Source organism: Echeneis naucrates, chromosome 1, assembly GCF_900963305.1.
Source record: "Echeneis naucrates chromosome 1, fEcheNa1.1, whole genome shotgun sequence".
NCBI lineage: Eukaryota > Metazoa > Chordata > Actinopteri > Carangiformes > Echeneidae > Echeneis > Echeneis naucrates.
This window is the reverse complement of record NC_042511.1, coordinates 24389013-24408530: the sequence shown is the minus strand read 5'-3', so window position 1 is coordinate 24408530 and position 19518 is coordinate 24389013. Positions and strand designations below refer to the sequence as shown.

Below are 19518 nucleotides of genomic sequence, written 5' to 3'. Positions count from 1 at the left end.
GTAAAGCTTACCAGCTGCTTTATGGAGAAGTCGTTTAAAATTCAAATTCAACATGGGCTGAGTTGCACAAACCATCACACAAAACCTGCCTCTCAGAAAAATGTTCCGCCTCCATGAACTAAGCTTTGAGTTTGTTTTTTGTTTTTCTTTTCCTAGCCTCCCTTTCCTATTTAGTCAGTGCAGCATGCAATGTCTCAGAGCGAGGGATGGGCCTTTCTCTATTTTCCAGCACCACTTTCACATTTCGTCCCAGTTTTAAATATTTCATTCTGTTTTCTAATATGTATTTGTGTACGTCGACAGTTATGTAAATAGCATTTGACAGACCAGTGTGATCTGAAAACCAATTAAGTAGCTGTAGCTTTTGATCAAATTCATGATCTTTGTTAACAGATGGCGACTGCTGAGCTGTTATGAAAATGCAGATGTTTTCATTTCTGTTATTCTATTTTGAATATCTTTGGGCATTTTTGGACACAATGCCTTTTTCAACCAATTTTTGGTCAGATCACGTGACCTTAATTTGATGATGAAAACTCTGTACGCTGTGGAAGATTGTGTGACATTACCAAAAGGTCCATCGAGTTCACAGTGCACTTATCGTTTGCTGTAGAGAATTACAAAACTGGGGCGCATGTGATGCTTTTCTCAGGAGAGCTGGGTATGAGCCTCCGGGCTGATTCAGTTGTAAACCAACATGACCAACAAGTCATCATTTGAAGTCCCTTAATTTCCTGACAGACTCAGGAAAGGACAGTCCAACTGAAGAAAGTTCACACCAAGTGATCACCAGCCATCAACAATGAATCAGATTTGTATGTGTCCTTCATTTCCCATCAATGTGATTTGCTTCATGAACAAAATTCCCAACTGGAAAAATAGAAACATTTAAAAAACCGAGGGTGCATTTTTATTTTCTTTCTTTGAATCTTCATTTTCTCCTTGTGTTGCATGTCCTGTTTTTTTATTTTTTTTGGAAGTTTTTCCTGTGGATATTTTGAATCTGAAGTTTGGATATGTATTTTTGTTTTTGTTCAAGTGGCTTTCTTTTAAAAATCTGTGACAAGATGACAAGAAATAAACGCAGACTTCTAGGACTGATTAGGAAACTGACGTTGCTGTCTGTGCAAATAGTTTGCTTAAGACCAAAATACAGCAGAACAACGAGGACTGGTAATTTTGGTGTCAGATGTGATTTGTTCTTTTGTCAATAAATGAGCAGTTGTGCACGCTGACAAAGAGGCTGAATGACAAGTGAATGAAGAGGAGGAGGAGGGTAGAGAGAGGGAGGGTCGAAGACGGCTTGCTTAAGTGAAATGGGTGACAGGAGTTTTATTCTATTGTTGTCTCAAACATTGACTGATGAATCATTTATTGAAGCATTGAAGTGTGAAAATGCTCTCATTATTAGATTCTCATTCTGTGATACGTACCCGAGCACATACACAAATTTCACCACATACACACACAAAGGCTCAGCCCATTAGCCACTTTGAGAAGCATTTAAATATTCAATCGATGTAGAAGAGGTCATATGATTCATATCACACGTGTACAAAGAAGTTACACACCATGCACAGTATTATTGATTTTTTTTTTTTATAAGACTACATTCAGCAAACTGTTATTTGCAAAAAGCACAGAAGATAAAAACTGTTTGATGAAAAAAAAAAACAAAAAAAACAGGCAAGAAAGCAACATATCCCAAGACTCTTGTGTGTAAAAGATCTTGCATTTCTGTCTGCTCTGACAATTTCTAATTAATTGTTGCAATTAACCAGTTTCATTCCAAAAATCTTTTTTCTTTCATGCTGTCAAGAACTCTATGTAATGCAGATTGATTTTTAGGTTAGACTCATGATCTCTGGACGATCAACAGCGTTATGTTATGAAACATTCCTGACAAAATTAAAAATGAGCTATATTGTGTTTATCTGACTCACCTTTCCTTTCAGACAACACAGACATCTGTCCTCTGTCTGTCAAGACAACACGTTTCATAAAATGTGTCAACACAAAGCACCACGACTGACTTGTATCTCAGGACAACCACGATAACCAGCTGAGGTACAACAGACTTAATGAAAATTACCTCTAGCCCTGTAAAAGGTGAAAAAAGCAATGCAGTAAAAGGTTTCCTGTAAAATAAAATACAACACACAGGCAGTGATGAAGACACCATGTATGTGCAGAAACTTGTCAGTGTATTTATATAGTATATTTATGCAGGCGTGCATTTGCGTCTTTTCTTGTGGCGATGCTGATGCACACCTGAGTGCTTTTGATATGGTTCACTGACTCCACTCCAGTCAGTGAATCTGAGTAATAAGGTAAAATAAAAATTGGAATAACGTTCATTATGTGGCTGATAAAATTTTAACTCATGCTACAATGGTGATGATGATGATGATGATGATTATTATTATCAGTAGTAGTGGCATAGACTAGTAATACAGCAAATTTAATTGTAAGCAAAAAAAAAAAAAAAAAAAGAAGAAAAAAAACTAAAACTATATTATACTAATAAATTTAATAAGAATTGGATCTCCACTGTGGGGGACACAAACGAAAGTCATCGATTGTGCTCTTTTCCCGCAAAACATGAGGAAGTCCATGTGAGGACTACAGACAGCTGGGCATCCAGATCTGCTGCAAGTACCCAGAGAAACAAGGTGGGTAGCATTAAACTACACTGTGTATGTGGAAAAAATCTGTGGCAGTTTCAGTGCGGTGATGAAACGTTGTCGTTATGGGATTAATAACAGGAGCAATAACATGTTCATGTTGATTCATGTTGAAAAGTGCTTGCTCCTCACCATGATGTTGCTGTGGATGAAACCTTTGCGATAGCGGGCAGGCTTTAAGTGCGGGTACTCTTCGGTGCTGGTTACCCGGATGTTCCATACACGTCTCCAGGCCTCGTACAGCTGCAGGTGTACCGGGTACACGCCTGAGTGGTGAGGGGCCACGGCGTAGCCCATGTCCACTGGGATGTTGTGCTCCTGGAGCAGTAGTCCACACATGCACAAACACATACGAAAGGGTTACATTTGCAACAATGGGAATAGATGACAGCACATAAACACAAAGGGCCCAACAGCCTGACCTTCTCCAGGACTTGTTTTGTGTTTTGTTTGTTACGATGCTGGCCTTCGGCTTTGAAATTAAAGAAATATATAGTTTGTGTAAGCATGCGTATGTGTGTGAGGGTGGGAGGTTGCAGGGTCCATCTTGCAGACGGATGGTGTTGTCCTTGGCTCTGACACACACCTACACACACTGTCAAAGCTAAGCATCAGCAGCCAAGGGATGAGGTAGTGGCATATGTATGTGTGTGTACAATAGAGGTTAAGGATCACACTTTATGACGACGTTCACCTTCAATATCTAGAACACCTCACCCCCGCCCCCGAAAACTCTGTGTATTGTACGTGCGACGACACGACATGGTCATACAAATCATCACCACCTGCACAACAGCAACGCAGAGCAGAGCAACAAAAGCACTCGACCTTGTGGGATTCAGATTAAAAAAGGACTCAGGTGTAGCTATCAAAATGAAGTGCTTTATTCCCAACTGGGATATTTTTCTTTGCTGTTTTGTTGTAGAAATTAGTGGATGACAGTAAATTTTGTAAAAGCATTCAAACCGTCTGTGCTGACAGACAAGTGAAAGATGTTGTTTAATTGATCAGCCCATTGTCATAAACCTGGGGTGGGGTGCACAAGGCATTACTTACATTACTTACATAGGCGAGACAAAAGGAAAAGCCAGTTTACAATGCTGTATAAATATGTCAAACCACATTATTACATAACAACGAGAGCAAACAACAACTCCATTGTACGCATTAAACTGACAGCAGCTATGAAATGTATTTCAAGTAAAATGATTTTCATACAGCAGTCTGACTCCAAATTGTCTCTCAAAAGGAGTACTCCTAAATTCTTTGATGTTTTTTTACTCAAACAGGTTGGGATAATTGTCCCTTACAATTGCCCCCTTTGTGATGCAAGATATTATAAACACTCTCTGAAAAATGCAGCTTCCTCAGGGCACGTTGCTGCTAACAGTGGACCACCAATGGAAAGTGGTGATGCAGGCTGTGCAGAACAGGTTAGCACATGAATTTCAGACATAGAATAGACATGACAGAGGGAGGCGTCTGATGCTGAACTTACAACATTTCTTCCGACATGCATTTACAAATTGCAATCAGAAGTTTTGTTGTTGTTGTTGTTTTTTTTTTTTACTTGTGGAATACCACTGGAAAATATCTAAAGCAAAACTAATTTTCAACATGCCAGACATAAGATGTGGACTCCCAGAGTTTACACAAGCATCAAAGAACACTGAAGAAAATCCAATCATGGGGAGCCAGCCTGATCTAAAGAACGTGTAAGAAGATATGGCCCATCCATCTCACCAAAGCAAACTCCTTGTTGAGGACCATCTGCTCCAGCAGTGAGGACTCGTTGTGGAAGAGGTGAGGCTGCATGTGGCTCCACATGTGGGGGAACCACCAGAACTCATCCACGTACTTCAACAGCAAGTCGTCTCCCTCGTCCTCCTGTGCAGTGCCTGTGCGCACAAAAACACCACGTTGTGTGGACATTGAGAGTATGTTGAAAGTGTTTGCTACGCATTGCTTCTCGGTGGCATAAGGCTATGTACACATCGCAAAGTCTGATACTGCAGTGATGACAGGCGGTGCCACAGCAACAGCACCTGCCATAAAATCTTCCATTCTGTACCATTCATCCGTGTGCTGGAGCCAATCCCAGCTCACTCTGGGCAAAGGTGGGGTCCAGCCTGGACAGGTCAGCAGTCCATCACACACAGAGACAGACAGAGACCAACAACCACTCACACTCAGACCTACAGACAATTAACCCAGACATGATGTCTTTGGACGGTGGGAGGAAGGAACTCAAACCCAAACTCTGCACAGAAAGCAAGCTTCTTATTGAGGGGCAACAGCTAACCACTATGCTGCTGTGCTGCCCCTATTCTTTTCCAGATTTCCTCCAATGTTGACACTCAATTTTTCTTTTCGAGCATAGCTGCGTATCTGTTAACTTGCCACAGATTTCGACACTTGAACTAGAAAATCAATGGAAACTGTCCTTGGAGAGCTTCAAACAGGCAGCAGTAAGTCACAGCCTCACTAATAAGTCTATACAAATAGTAGTGGGATATCATACGATGTTCAGATGCCTTAAAATTTAACACGGTGAACGTGCTTCATCAAAATGTACTTTTACAACTTTAGATTAATGTGTCTAATTTACAACACAGATAAAAATAAAAATAATTTTGGTCTTTAGTTTGTCTTTGAAAATGTTTAACACATAATTTACTGTACTGTAAAATTGAATAATGCATTTTATACTGCTGTGTAGGAATGGATGATTATCATTCTGTGCAATACAGCAAAACATTATTTTTATTATACCCACTATGTTGCCATGGAGGATGAGGCCACTTGTTTACAAATGATGGGTATCTACTGTAAATATAGCATTTGCATAAATCTTTGGTTTTCTGAGAATGCTTGTTTAGATTTTTTTTAAATTTATTTACTTAATTACAAATGTGTATGTTGTGCAACGCGGCATGAAAATAGTTTAAGTAAAAATAAAGACATATGAAGTAAAAGGATGGGGGAAATACATTACCTCACCATTAGTGTTAGTGTGTGTGTGTGTGTGTGTGTGTGTGTGTGCCAGACTTGCTTTGCTCTTTCATACATATTTGAATAAAACAGGTATTGAGGTGAGTCAGAGGTCTGTAATTCTAAATGACTAATGTATGACTAATATACAAACTGCTTTCATGACTCAGAGGATATATTTTCTCAACACAATGAAAAAATGTCTTTAGCAGTGAAGTATGACCCGATACAAATTTGTATTAGCACAATAAGAAATGTTAATGTTAAAATGTGTGTGGGAACCTCAAGAACTCGTCTTAGAAATGCTCAAAGAGTCGCAAAGATGATGTTTCTGTGGTTTTTCTGCATCAAATCAAAGAGTCCTTCTTATTCCTTTATTAACAGATACTTGTGAACTATGTGTTGTATGCGCAGAAGTACCAGTGAAATTATCACAGGAAACAACACTTAAACACAACTTATTCATAACAAACAAACAGCAGCTTTTGCCCCATTGTGTGTAATGAAAGCTACCATGTATCAAACAGCTAATATATAAGACACACAATCACAGAAATAATGTTATTCAGGCACAATCATTAATAGATATTTAGCCCTGTGAGGCGGTGACCTTTAAGAAAAAATGTAAGAAGTGAAGATAATATGTGAAAATGGGTAGATTTTTTACATAATAAGAGCCTTCATGTGCGTGGGTAGCTCTAATTTGCTGGAACACACTTACTGTAGATAAATAGCAGAAATCATTGCGTGTGATTCAGTAGGAATACGTTTTTGTATCACAATATTATATTTGATGAAATTTGTTTGTGCGTTGGGAACTGGAGCGTTATGGATGAAGAGTGTATAAAACTCACCTGTGTGGTAGAACTTCCCAGAGAAACCAAGATTGAAGGTGAAGTTGGAGATCTGAGAGCGCAGCTGTTTCTGAATGTCAAGGAGCGCCTATAGATTGAGAGATGGATAGATCAAGACGAATTCACAGGTGTATTAGGTTCATGGTTCACACTTGCACTTGACAAATATGTGAAATCTAAAAGAATCTGCTCCGACAGCAGCGCCCCCCACATGCCGACTGTCACCGTGTTTTCTGGATGCCAAACAATGGCCAAGAGGTCCGTTCCTGTCCTTAAAGTTACTGCAGTCTCTTGTTTCATCAATTGAATCAGGATTTTCTCCACTTATTTGATGACTTCATTAGTTTACTGGCCTTTAAACAAAGACTCAGTAATGAGCGTTAACTAAAGAGAGCCGCCCAGTTGTGCGCACACACACACACACACACACATACAGTTAGACACACCGTCAGTAATGCGAGTTAATGAAGGTCAGTGCATTAGTAGCCTCTGGAGAGTGGACTAATAACCCCCCATCCCTACGCCCCCCCCACCCACACACACACACACACGCTCCTCCCTTCTCATCATTCCCTCCATCCATCCCTAACAGTACCAAGCAAAAACCCATACTCCCCCCCAACTTCTCTTTTTTTTCTCCGCCCTCGCTGCTCATTCTGATTTGCCCTCTACACTTCTGTCTTCCCACTTCTGAAAACCTGCAGTCGCCTCGCCTCTCTGCCCACTATTCCCCATTTCTCCTCCACATCCCAACCCCACCCCCACTCCCCCTGAACCTCCATCTCTCCTTCTCGCTTGCTCCGTGAAAATGTCACATTCTCAGGAGACGGAGCTGTACCAATTTGAAAGGAAGGCTAAAGCAGCATGGATGTCTCTCTCTTTGTCCCTCTCTCCCTCCATCTCTCTCTTGCTCTTTACCTTGCAGTCTCCAGCCCCATTTTATTGCTATCATCACACTTTGCATGGTTTGCTCCCACAATATTTTGTTGTCTTATATTCTCCGTGTGTACCAGTTTGGTGCTTGTTCCTGTTGAGCTGCGAGTCACAGCTCTATTACCAGTCTTTGTCATGCTGCTTTTAATCGATCCCCTGGAACCATCCCTGATTTACAAGACCTGAGCAGCTGATGTCAGAGTAAAGAATTGGTTCCAGGCAGTCTCTCTCTTTCTCTCTCTCTCTCCTTTTATCTCTTTCACCCTTTTTCTCTTGTGTGTCTCCAAGAATAACAAATACACAGACACATGCACACCGTTCCTTCATTATTGCTAATCTAATGGTGTTGAAGATGGCTGCATGCTGACAGATGTGAACGGCCCCCTAATCTGATCCCCTGTCCCCTCTGTTATGACATCCTCTACATCTTACACACATGCAGGTTTGCCTATCCACACAATGTGCAGATACAAAAGAATAAGAATTGAATTAAGTTTGTAGCTGAGTGCTTTGCATTTATAACTCAATATACACTCCCGATGCACTTGGTTGAAATGCATTATTAACGTGCATGTTGCTTTCTGTGGGAGTCAGTGTAGGTGTGTGTCCGTGTGTGCAGTATATTATCTTAAACAACTCATTTGTATTGTGCTGCCTAACATCCATCGCACAAAACAGAAGAGCAGGAGTTTGTAGTAAAAGCTTACTGCTGCACAAATTTTAGCTTTAATCACTCTGTTTCTGGCCGCTAATTGTGAGCAAAGAACAATTTAAAAACTTTAAAAAACTTGCTTCATTGTTGCATTGATGGGTGCTTGAGAACTCTCAAGGAGGACTTTAGTCATAAATTGAAATTTGAAATTGAAAAAATAAAACAATGTGGACTCATTGTCGTCCCTCAGCATCTACCTCTCAAATCTCACAAAAGACCAATAACAAGTGATTTTTTCTTTTCTCTCTCTCTCTCTCTTTTTTCTCGAAACCACAGCACCGATTGTGAAACTTTCACAGGCACTAAACCGCTCGCTGTGGTGGTGGAAGCTTTTCTCAAGTTAATTTCATTTCTTGTAAAGTGGTTTTCAAATGGTTCCAAAGATGTTTTATACAATAGGCTACCCTTTATGGATAAACCTTACAGTATAGTAGCTCAGAATTATGGGAGGATATAAGATTGACAGGAGGAAAAGACTGGCAAACAGAAAGTTTCTTGACACATACATTCATTCATTCATTCATCTTCTACCGCTTAACCATTTCTGAATTGCACGGCTGCTGGAGCCAATCCCAGCTCACTCTGGGTGAGGGCGGGGTCCACCCTGGACAGGTCAGCAGTCCATCACAGGGCCAACACACAGAGACAGACAGACCAACAACCACTCACACTCACACTCAGAGCTGAAGACAACTTAGAGTGACCAGTTAACCCAGACATGATGTCTTTGGATGGTGGAAGGAAACAAACCCCACACAGACACAGAGAACATGCAAACGCCACACAGAAAGGGCCCAGGCCTGAACATTGAGCCTGTGACCTTCTTATTGTGGGGCAACAGTGCTAACCCCTCTGCCGCTGTGCTACCTGGACACTTACAAATATAAAATACTTCCCAATTTCAACTCCTGTACATTTGTCTCAGTGTCACAATGGCCTTCTTTCACACTAATTCATGTAATTCTAATTCACAAGTTCTACTTGTTTACTTGAAAAGCGAGAATTGTATAGCAAAAAAGAATAAAGGGAGCCAGAGAGAAAACGTTGAATCCTCCATCCCCTCACCTTCACAAAACTGACCATTCACAACGTGAAGTCGGTGTCATTGGATTCAGAAAAATAAATGGGTTACTCGTTTATTTGGCTTGTACAAATGTGACATTGGAACAGTGTGGGGGGAGGGAGTTTCCAAAGCCATTTAACTACCTGAAAGGAACTTCATGGCTTTTCAGACATCACTCTCTGTTCTGAAAGCATTTTATTTAACAACCTAAACAACAGGGTTAAGATTGGTTTGCCAGAGTCAAACATTAACGGGTTAGTAAAACTGAATCATTAGTAAAATATTCTCAATTGAGCAAATTCAGGAGACTGCAACCACAGAACGGTATTAACATGTGTTTTAAACACTTTGTGGGGAAAACTGTGGCATTTTGATCAGAAGATTTAAATGTATGCCGTCATGAGATGGAAGAAGTATGGATAAAAAACTAGACCCAGACATCAAGAAAAGAAACAAATGGCTAAACTCTAAAACTATGGCTCTGTGATAAAATGACAAAGTCCCCTTTTGCTGTTTTTCTGAGGCTAACGGCATCAGATCTGGAAGAAGGGGCGGGAAGGGCTTTAAGCAATATGAAGCCAATCTGTCCACTGGATACTAAGCTCAAAGCTGAAGATGGCTTTAAAACAGGCCATAAGAGATGCTTCATAAGAAATAAGGGAGGATTTGGATTAGCAGGAGGTGGGACTATGTAGCATGCGAGAGATCTTGACAATCCGAGTGACGAAGGTAAACACACACTGGGATTAGCCGCTAGCGATAGCCCTCATTTCCGTGCCCAATCCCACAGCTGCCTGCTGGTGTCAGAAGTATTGCCAGTTTGTTTTTTGCGTATGTGGAAATGACAGTGTATGTGTGTGCTTGCGTGCACGCTCTCATGTGGATGTGGTAACCGCGACAGGTGCCAGCTAGATGTTGGGGTTCAAACAGATGGGAGACAGGCATCTGGACAGCTGGCATTCGCTGCCTTTCACAAACCCTTTACACCAACCTCCTCTCTTCCATATCCCAATTCTGTCATTCTTCCATTTGCACTGTTTGTTTTCTTTTCTTTTCACAGCCTTAAGCCTGGCTGGGAGATCTTAAATAACCAAAAGTAGTTATAAAAAAGAACTTACTTGCGCGTGGGATTTAATGTGCAAACAGATTGCAGGATTTGAAAGGAACAAGAAAATTAGGCACATTTTATGGGTTTTTAAGTCTCGCACAAAAGCAGGTCATAGTTCTCGATTCATCTACATCGGTGCATGTGATTGTGCCCGTGTGTGTGTCAGTGCATGTAGGATGAATACTAGACCAGCAAATTTAACTGGGTCAGGCATCTCTATTTGATGAGCAGGAAGAGCACTTTTCCAGTCAATGCCAGTCTTCCTGTTTCTTACTCCTCTCTCTGTCTCAATTCCAGTCTCGCTTGTCAGATTCAAGTCGGTGTAGCATTTTATACTGGAGCCTTTTACAAAATCATCTATTCACTTGCATTTATGGATCCAAGGTACTTGTGATTGCTTTGGCATTGCTATACTTACACTAAATTCTACTTGGCAGCCCCTCAAGGAATTTGAGTTTTAGTGATTGCTGTGACCGCAAAACTTGCCTCATTTCGTGAAAGAAAATGCGTGGCATGCTGCCACATTCTCAGAGTTAATTAGAAGTAAAAACAAGAGCGCTGACAAAAATAGTTAATTGAACAAAAAAAAAAAGTTTGTAAGACAATTTTCTTGTTGACGGATGCTTTCTGCAGAGCATTCATGATAATGCCACGGTGATAACTTAGTGTTTCTCCTACCATATGTTGAAAAAATATATAAAAATGAAAATCTCTGATGCACAAATACATAACAGCCTTTTTTTTTTGTTTGTTTGTTTCTAAAAGCATAACTGTAAAACGCCTCGTTCCCTGCAGGGCTGACTGTGATAATTTCACTTGTCCCGATCGGGGGGCGGGGATGTGAGCAGATGTCAGGAAGCATCACGCTGGAAGCAATATCCTGCTCTCCTCTCCGATATGTCATCTCTTTTTCCCCCCCTTTCCCAACTACAACTTTTCCATTTTTAAAACCATTGAGATCTAATATCTAAGATTCATTATCCATCATTCTAATCTTTGGATTGTATATCAAATAGATGTTCACATTTTTTAAAAGAAAGAAATAAGGTTTGTGTACCCACTGACCCCCGTATTTCTTTCAAATCATTCCACCTCTTTGTCTTTTCATCATTACTTTTGAAACAGAATTTGGCAAAATAATAAACAGATATGGAATGAGCTCAATTCCATTTTAATTAAGTAGCAAATATGGATCATATTAATTAGGTCTAAAGATGAACTCTAAGTAGGACTGTGCAGTAAATTGCAGGCTGCTGAGCCAAAAACCACAGTGAAGTCTGAATTTTCCCGATTTTGCATAATTCCTTTGTGTTTCGTTCTGTTTTAGGTCACTGACAAAGCAAAGTGATCACATGAAAAGAGACACTTTAGCCCAGACATTTGTGCTGTTCATTTCAAATACCCCTACCCCATTATCCATTATAGTCTCTCATACATTCTGCAGTGCATTTAAGTAACATAATAAATACCCTCCAACTTGATTCGGCTCTAAAATAGGCTTTCTGTTCTGTCCTTAAGGCAAAATAGGTCTTCATGGTTTATGAGGTCACGTGAGAGTAGTAATTATTTGACTGCCCAAATTCAACGAAGTCATGAAATAAAAAAAAAAGAAGCCCTATTTCAAACCCATTTACTCAATTAATCTTTTGCAAGAACTGCAAAGGATAGCTTGTCACAACATAAAATAGGCAAAATACTGAGGATTTCCTCCAATATGAAGAAAGTCATAAATACACTGAACTGAAGCATCCACACAAACATGGAGACAATTTGCATAGAAACCTTCTGAATTTCTATAAACTCATTATGCTTTTAACTGAGCCATTCAGCAGTTTCTCAAGTCTTTTTTAATCAGTCTCAGCTGATAAAAAAAAAACATAAAACATTTGCAAATATTGTGCCATGGCTTCTGAGTCTGCTTTCAGTGTATGTCTGTGTTCACCTGCTTGTACTTCCTCTGAACTTAGATTGGAGTAGGAATGACACTGCCAAATTGAAAATAAATACATAAATATATGAGTCAGAAAATAAATTCACATGTTACTAAATTGCACCAAAATGTACAAAGAATAGGAAAAAAAAGGCATTAATTAACCGATGAAATGTGTCTTCTGTTTCTGCCTTCACATTCACTAATGCATTCCATTCCTTTGTATCTTTTATACCTTTGCATTCCTTCCTGAATTATTTTTATATTTACATTTCTTTTTCTATGCAGAAATGCCTGATGAAAGGTAATGCAAATGAGGGGGCTGTTTAAAGTGTGTGAATGATTGACGCAGTGCAGCTATGGCTGTAAGTCAACTAACCCTGTGCCTGTAAACGTATGGACTCAGTGTGCTTACATGCACAGGTTCAGTGTGGTCGAGAGAAAACTTCCTCCTAACGAGGGTCAACATCTGTGTCTTTGTATGTCGTTAACTGAAAAACCATATCGGTCAAGTTTCCACAAAGAAAAGTTAAATTGTCCCAACTGACAGTATTATTATCAGCCAGAAGAACGAAGGACATCAGTTCTCTGACAATCTCCTCGCTGAAGGTTGATTAGCTCCGCTGTCATTATGTCTTAAAACAAACAGTCCTCTAAGCTGGCTGTGTGGAGCAAGGCATCTATAGTCGATCCATGCACTCTGGTGTCAATCAACCGATAGGTGAAAAGTTCACCCCATGACACACTTTGGACAGCCTCCTGTAACAATGTGGGAGGAAATGGAAATGTACAAAGAATGTGTGAGGAAATACAAATGAAAAAAGAAAAGACATATTTTATCAGTTGGTGCGTTTTTGGTGCAATTTAATGGCATATGAATAAATGTTTTGCCTCATTTATTTATTTTGGCATAGTTGGACCGGTTTAAGTAGGAATAGAAATAGGCTGGAGACAGTGATCAGTGAGTCAACTGGGGCGGTGGGTGGCGGGGGGGGGTGATGATAAAGAGGGATTGGAACATGAGAAATCGGACACCTCCTTAACAACCACTCTCCCAGGGCAGAGCAGAGGAGAAAACCGACACGCATGAATTAAAAAAACACAAGCATCGGCACGAGTGGATCATTGATGGGAGTTTTTGACTGGCATCATTCCTCATTTTGAGAAATGTCAGCCACAGGGTGCCTCCCTGTGAATCATTTTAATGGAGGAAATACAGCTGTGTGTGACTGTGTGTCCAGACAGGAGGGGGTCTAGGTATTGTTTGTCACCAGATGAACTCGTGGGGTTAGTTTAATGAAGAGAGCAGAGAGAAGGAGGGTGGCATTTTAATTGGCCTCCTTCTCTCTTCTCTTCCAGGATAGGGAAGGAGACTCAGTGTTGACTTTTCAGCGATGAGAAGGGACTTCTAACATGACCACTGCGAGAGCATTATCCTACCTCCTATTTTTCAATAGCATATCCTGTTACATACATCAGTGCAGCGGTCACACCTACATTCAGTGTGTCATTCATAATTATTCTCTGGAATCTGTTTTGGTTATCTCCTCAATGAAAAATAGTTTTGCGACGCCAGGATATATGGAATAATAGAATCATCAATCTTAATAGAGGTGCCAAACACTCTTGATGTCTATTTTCGAGGTGAATGTGAGCGGCCTTCACCGTGTTATCTCAGTCTGATCTGCTCAGAATTCAACCTTTCTTTCCTGACAATTTCTTGAATTCCTTGAGCATTCTCCTCTTTAATGATGTGACATATTTTCAGCAGTCAACTTCCCCCATGCTGAGACATATATTTGACATTGGTCTGCTGTTATGAGTCATCCTTTCAGCTGCTTTTCACTCACATATTGCTGGAAGGGTTAGACTTCTGAAAATGAAACTTTACTGATCAAATAATTCCTGAACACCCTTGAGGCAGATGGCATTTAGAAACCAAAACAGTAAAATAAACGACTTGATGCATATGATTATAAATATACACGGCATACATGTGCAGACACACTTGTCGCCTAAAATAAAACTTGTTCAAGCTGTAATCTGACAACTGTACCGGAGGCTCTTCATCTCAAAGAGGAGGGCTGCTACAAATCACCATACTCCTGATTCTGAACCCCCCCCCCGGTTTCCTCATGTCCCTTCAGCGTTTTGTTTCTCAGAAATGACTAAGTTAGCTGTTAGCTCTTCCCCCAAGGTGCCATACTCCAAATCCCCCTTCCTTCTACTCTCGCTCTTTCCTGTTTTAACTCTCATTCCTCCATCCTTTGGTTGCCAACTATCCTGAAGGAGAACAGTATAAATATGGGGGGTCGTTCAAGTGTGATCGCTCGCTCTTTTTCCTGGCACTCTGTCTCTCTATCTTTCGCTGCATCTCCCTCTCTCCATCGCTTCCTTCATCCACATCTCCTTGCCCCACTGTTATGGCACTGGTTCAGCCTCATGTATATTTATGCTACAAAGCTGAAGAGTTAGGCAGACTGGAAAACGAAACCTCCAAATAGAGAGCGCTTGTGTGCTCATTTTGCTCATTTTGGGACTCTGTAAGTGCACGAGTGTGCGTTCACTTTGTGACCGAGTGTAAATATGCACTCCTTTATCCTTTTTGGCTACAAGCTTCTTTTTGGAGGAATTTGGTGGAATTCCTCCCCACTTAACCACCTCCTGCATTTCTCCCTCGTCTCCTCTCGCCCAGTCTCAGCCACAGACAGGAGGCTCGTCTTCGTTTTTGTTTTGTTGTTGTTGTTTTTTCATTGTCTGATGGCACAGGTGTCAGCTACTGATTCACAAAAACACCCACACACTCAGACACATTCCTGTCATGTCTACCCTGTGACTGCAGTGAGACAGGCGGACATCTATGGTCTTAGCTCATGCACATCATCACAGAGCAGCATAAATCTCACCTGTCTGGCGGTTCCTCCATCACACATACAGACACACTCCCACATATGAAAACCCACCGACTCCAATTTGTCATTCCTGAATGGCCCTTCAATAGTGAGGCACAGTGGGAGAATGATTTCGAACGAAATCCCTCATTCCTTCCTCCAGTAAAGAAGGGATGTGTTTTCCTTACTGAATAATTTCGTTTTAGGAATATGCGTTTGTATTGTGTATTTTTCCATGTACCAACACATGTGTAGAGATGCACGTCTGTCTTTATATCAGTGAGTGTGTGTGTTTGCTCATGCAAGCGTGTGTGTTGAAACAATAGGTGTCTTGAGAGGCGGGCTGCATGGCTGACTCGCCTTTAGTTTCCCTAAGAGGAGGAACGTGGGAAAAGAGGAATAAGTGCCATTCATCTTTTTACTAGCTCATTCACCACCTCTCTTTCTCTCTCTCACCCCTCCTCTTTCTCTCTCTCACCCCTTCTCTTTCTCTCTTTCACTTCACTTCTTTGTTCACTTAAATGGCCTCTTTACTTCAGGCGAAAGCTCCATTTGAAATAAATACCCTCTCGCTGTACCCCAACACATATGCAATTGGTACACAACACACAAAGACATTGCACACAGACACACATGAGTTTTCCTAAGTACCCCCTTGATGCACACTTGCCAAGGCTAAAGACCTTTCAAAAACTCTCCTGGCACACTCTTTTGTTTCAGACCTACAGTGCAATAAGTGCCAATTTCTGATCTTCACCACTGCACTGGAATTAGATACTGTTTTTAGAAGCGGACATCAGAATGACAAATCAAATCCAACAACACTGGCTCGTTCATTCTCTCTGTTGCACTGTCTGTGTCTCTCATAAGCATTATCATACACCAATCATCTGCAGTACCTTCACATCCTTGGCATTCATGCGTGTCCCTTCCTTCCCGACGAAAATGTCATCTATATCCACCAGTATGTGCCGGTCCAGGCCCAAAGTAAGCTTTCTGTCTGTGAGGTATGATACGGCGTCCACCAAGATGAGTCTGTGGAGCCAGTAGCCCAGCCCCTGGCCAAACAGCACCCTCCTCACGCCATCATACAGTCCCATATCCTGCACCACAGTGGCTTGGAGGCCCAAACTGAAGCCAGGCCCAGGATTGTCGCCACTACCTGCCCCTGCTCCCTCCTTGGCACGTGCATGCAGCACAGCTTGGTATGTGGAGTGATTGGAGGTAAAGGAGGTCCAGTCCTCCCCAGGTAAGGCACCTCGATCTGTGCCAGGCTTGGTGAGGTGGAGGAGGGGAGAGCTGGACACCACACAGCAGTCCCAGAGAGCCTGGTTGGTCCGTAGCACCAGAGGGAGGCCTCGGAGTTTGAGAAGCGGTGGGGAGTTCTCAGTGGAGCGGTAGAAACCTATGATGCCCACTCTGTACTCGGTACAGTATTGATGCAACAGCTGTCTGTTCCATGTGTCCGCATGTGCATACTTTAACAGATTCTCATAAATGATTAGCGAGTATCGTCCGCGGCCTTTCTCTGTCAACGGTGGAAGGTCGCCCTTCCCCGAGGCGATCTCCATGCGGAACTGGAAGTGTGCTGACTCCAATATAGCCACGATGTCCTGACCCAGCTGAGAGTATTGGGACTCCACCAGCACCAGCACCACCGGGTCGGTGTGAACATGTGTGTGGGGGGGGTTAGGTGGGTATGGGTATGGGAGTTGGCGGTACGGAGACATGGAGAGCGACTGGGAGCAGGCGGGTTCCGGAGATTGTCCGAGCTGCATCGAAGGGGAGGAGTTTGTAAAAAGAAAGTAAGCAGATAGAAGGAGGGAGAGGAGACAGCATGAGGCCAGCAGGAGCAGGAGCCTACGTAAGTGGCGACGGAATCGCACAGCCACCGTCATTTCCAACCGGGAATGTGTTTACACGTAGCACGAAGAGATGTCTTTTTTTTTTTTTTTTTTTTTCGTCGTTGTTGGCTGGGAGCTAGACAGTTTCTAGCCTCTGCATTTGACAAACCCGAGAGATTGTCTTATGTGTGTGTATGTGGGTGTGTGTGAGAAAGGAGCAAAGCCACTCAGGGGTGCGTCATGTCACCATGGCAGATGGAGAAGGGAGATGCACCGAATGTCGGGGAACAATGGTCTTCATTGAGGAAAATGCAGTCAACTTGCTCTTCTTCCAAACCTCATGGAGGTATCACACCCAGATGTGGAACGACAGATGATCAATGTCTGCAGAGGGAGGAAACGAGGACAAAAAAGAGAAAGAATGAATCTGTTGGGCAAGGTTGAATAGTATGCGTTAGTTCTCGGGTGTGTTTGTTTGTGTACCTAGGTTGTGCCACCCAGGGGACTGTGAGGGCACAGCTGGTAACTACAGAGCTGATTGAAAACAACTTACGTCCTTAGGGCTTATCCAACCTCTGGTGCGCGCGCACACACACACACACATTCTCACTAAGTGACATCACAGTTAAAAGCACAAACACAACACAAAAGTCAATCCTCACAAATAAACAACAGCTGGTTGCGTTAATATGACAGCGTGGCGAGGTGGATGGGACCTCAACTAATCAGTCCTGTAAAGCTCTACAGAGAATTCCTCTAATTGCACCGTACTCTGTGCACTTCTGTCCTATTTCTGAACCTAATCATCTGAAATACCACAAAATTAGAGCTGGAATCCTTTTGCCAGGAGCTCTAATCTGGGGGGAGCCCATGACGGTACAGAGGAAACAGCGAGCAGGAGAAAAGTCGGCGAGAGAGAGCAGAGAGAGGAACAAAATGCAATGAATTATAGAAAGAGACAAAAAAGACCAGGATTAGCATCTTAATGTATGTGCCGGGAGCTCAGGAGAAGAAAAGATCCCACAGCATCTTTTTCTCTCTCCGTTCTCTCTACGGCTCACCCCCTCCCTGTCTATCTACACCCCCTCTTTCTCGGCTTCTGTCTGTTTGAATATCAATAGTCTTTCCTCACGTTCCCTATCCTTCTCTCCTTGTTCCTTGCCTTTAGAGAACACAGAGAAGGTCACGGAGAAACAACTCCACTTATATTCTTTCAACATGAGACAAGGAAATGAAAGAGAGAGGCGAGGTAACTCTTAACTGTGGACTTTATCCTGCACAACTGATTCATTCGCTTTAATGAATGTATATAAGGTATTGGTTGTACTTCAGTATGAACAAAACTGTTCAGCTGCAGTTTGTCAGTTTTGTCAAGCTGTCAAAATAAAGAGGGGGAAGAAAGTGTCTCAAGTTACAGAAAGAAATTGTGCTCTTGCTTCATCTTGAAAACAGTTACTTGTATAATCCAGGCGGCTGTTTTTGTGTTTGGAAGCATCAGCTGTGGCTCCCAGCTGACCACCTCAGCTGCAGGTGAGCACCGGTTGAGCCTGACTGAAGGTATGTGTGTGTGTGTGTCACTGTGAGGAGCCACTGGAGGGCGCTGCCATTGGACGACACAAGAGACTTCACATGGAAGTTTTCTTCTATTTGACTAAATGAAATTACAGAAGGTTTTGTATATGAGGCAATATGAAAAAAAAGGCCATGCAAGTCGCTCTCCTTGCAGAATTTAACATTTCAACTGTAAAGTAAATATGTAAAATCAGTTTCTAATCATATTGATGTTCTGCCATGGAAATAATCACCATTTAGAAAATTGCAATCTTTTCTGGAGCACAGAGAATTCGAGTTTATAACAATATATTCACCATAAAGTCTGGCAGTGTTTGGCACGTCACGGACATTAAAAACTGGAGGGAAAACTTCACAGAGGAGAGCTGATAAATGCAGCAGTGTAATGAATCTCCAGAGAAAACTAATCAAAGAGAGAGCAACCTGCAGCATAAACGCCGCTTCCTCAGAACAGGCAGACAGATGAACTCAAACTACCAGCAGATGAATCCTCAGACTTTTCCTCCATCCTGCTTCCAGAGGCCGAAGTTTTTTTGCGTTAAGGACGAAGAAAGCACACTCTCGACTCTCCCACTTACCTCTGACCGAGGACGAGGCGCTGCCGAGCGGGCAGGAGGCGTGACGGCAGCGCGGCGGGTGCGATGCTGCTTCGGGTGGGTCCGGATCTGAGGTCTCGGTGGCGCACCACTCCCGTGTGTTTTGGATGCTGGAGCTTTGTGCCATCTCTCTGCCCCCCCTTCCCCCCTTCCCCCCCCTCCTCCTCCTCCTCCGCTAAAGCAGCATGGGCGACCAAGCGGAATGATCCGCTCCCCACCCCCTTTAAACCATTCTTCTCTTTCTCTTACCCACGGATCGTTCCCCCTCAGGCCCCCACCACCACCACTGTCCCTTTATCCCTGCTCCTTAAGGTGGGGATGATGTGGCGAGCGGACTGAC

The 19518-nt window shown here is 42.3% G+C and overlaps 1 protein-coding gene across 2 annotated transcripts in view; it reads right to left on the bottom strand.

Moving 5' to 3' along the window:
* The window catches only part of ndst3 (N-deacetylase/N-sulfotransferase (heparan glucosaminyl) 3), a 37556-nt gene extending 18244 nt beyond the window's left edge, over positions 1-19312 (bottom strand). For both annotated transcript variants that reach the window (XM_029497375.1, XM_029497373.1), the window contains exons 1-5: positions 19161-19312; positions 16066-17394; positions 6530-6617; positions 4428-4582; positions 2817-3002 (exon numbers count right to left, since the gene is read on the bottom strand). In XM_029497375.1, the coding sequence (XP_029353235.1) occupies positions 2817-3002; positions 4428-4582; positions 6530-6617; positions 16066-17064 (1428 nt within the window). In that variant the 5' untranslated portion in view covers positions 17065-17394; positions 19161-19312. The remainder of the gene's footprint in view (positions 1-2816; positions 3003-4427; positions 4583-6529; positions 6618-16065; positions 17395-19160) is intronic.
* Between the last annotated feature and the right edge of the window lie 206 nt (positions 19313-19518).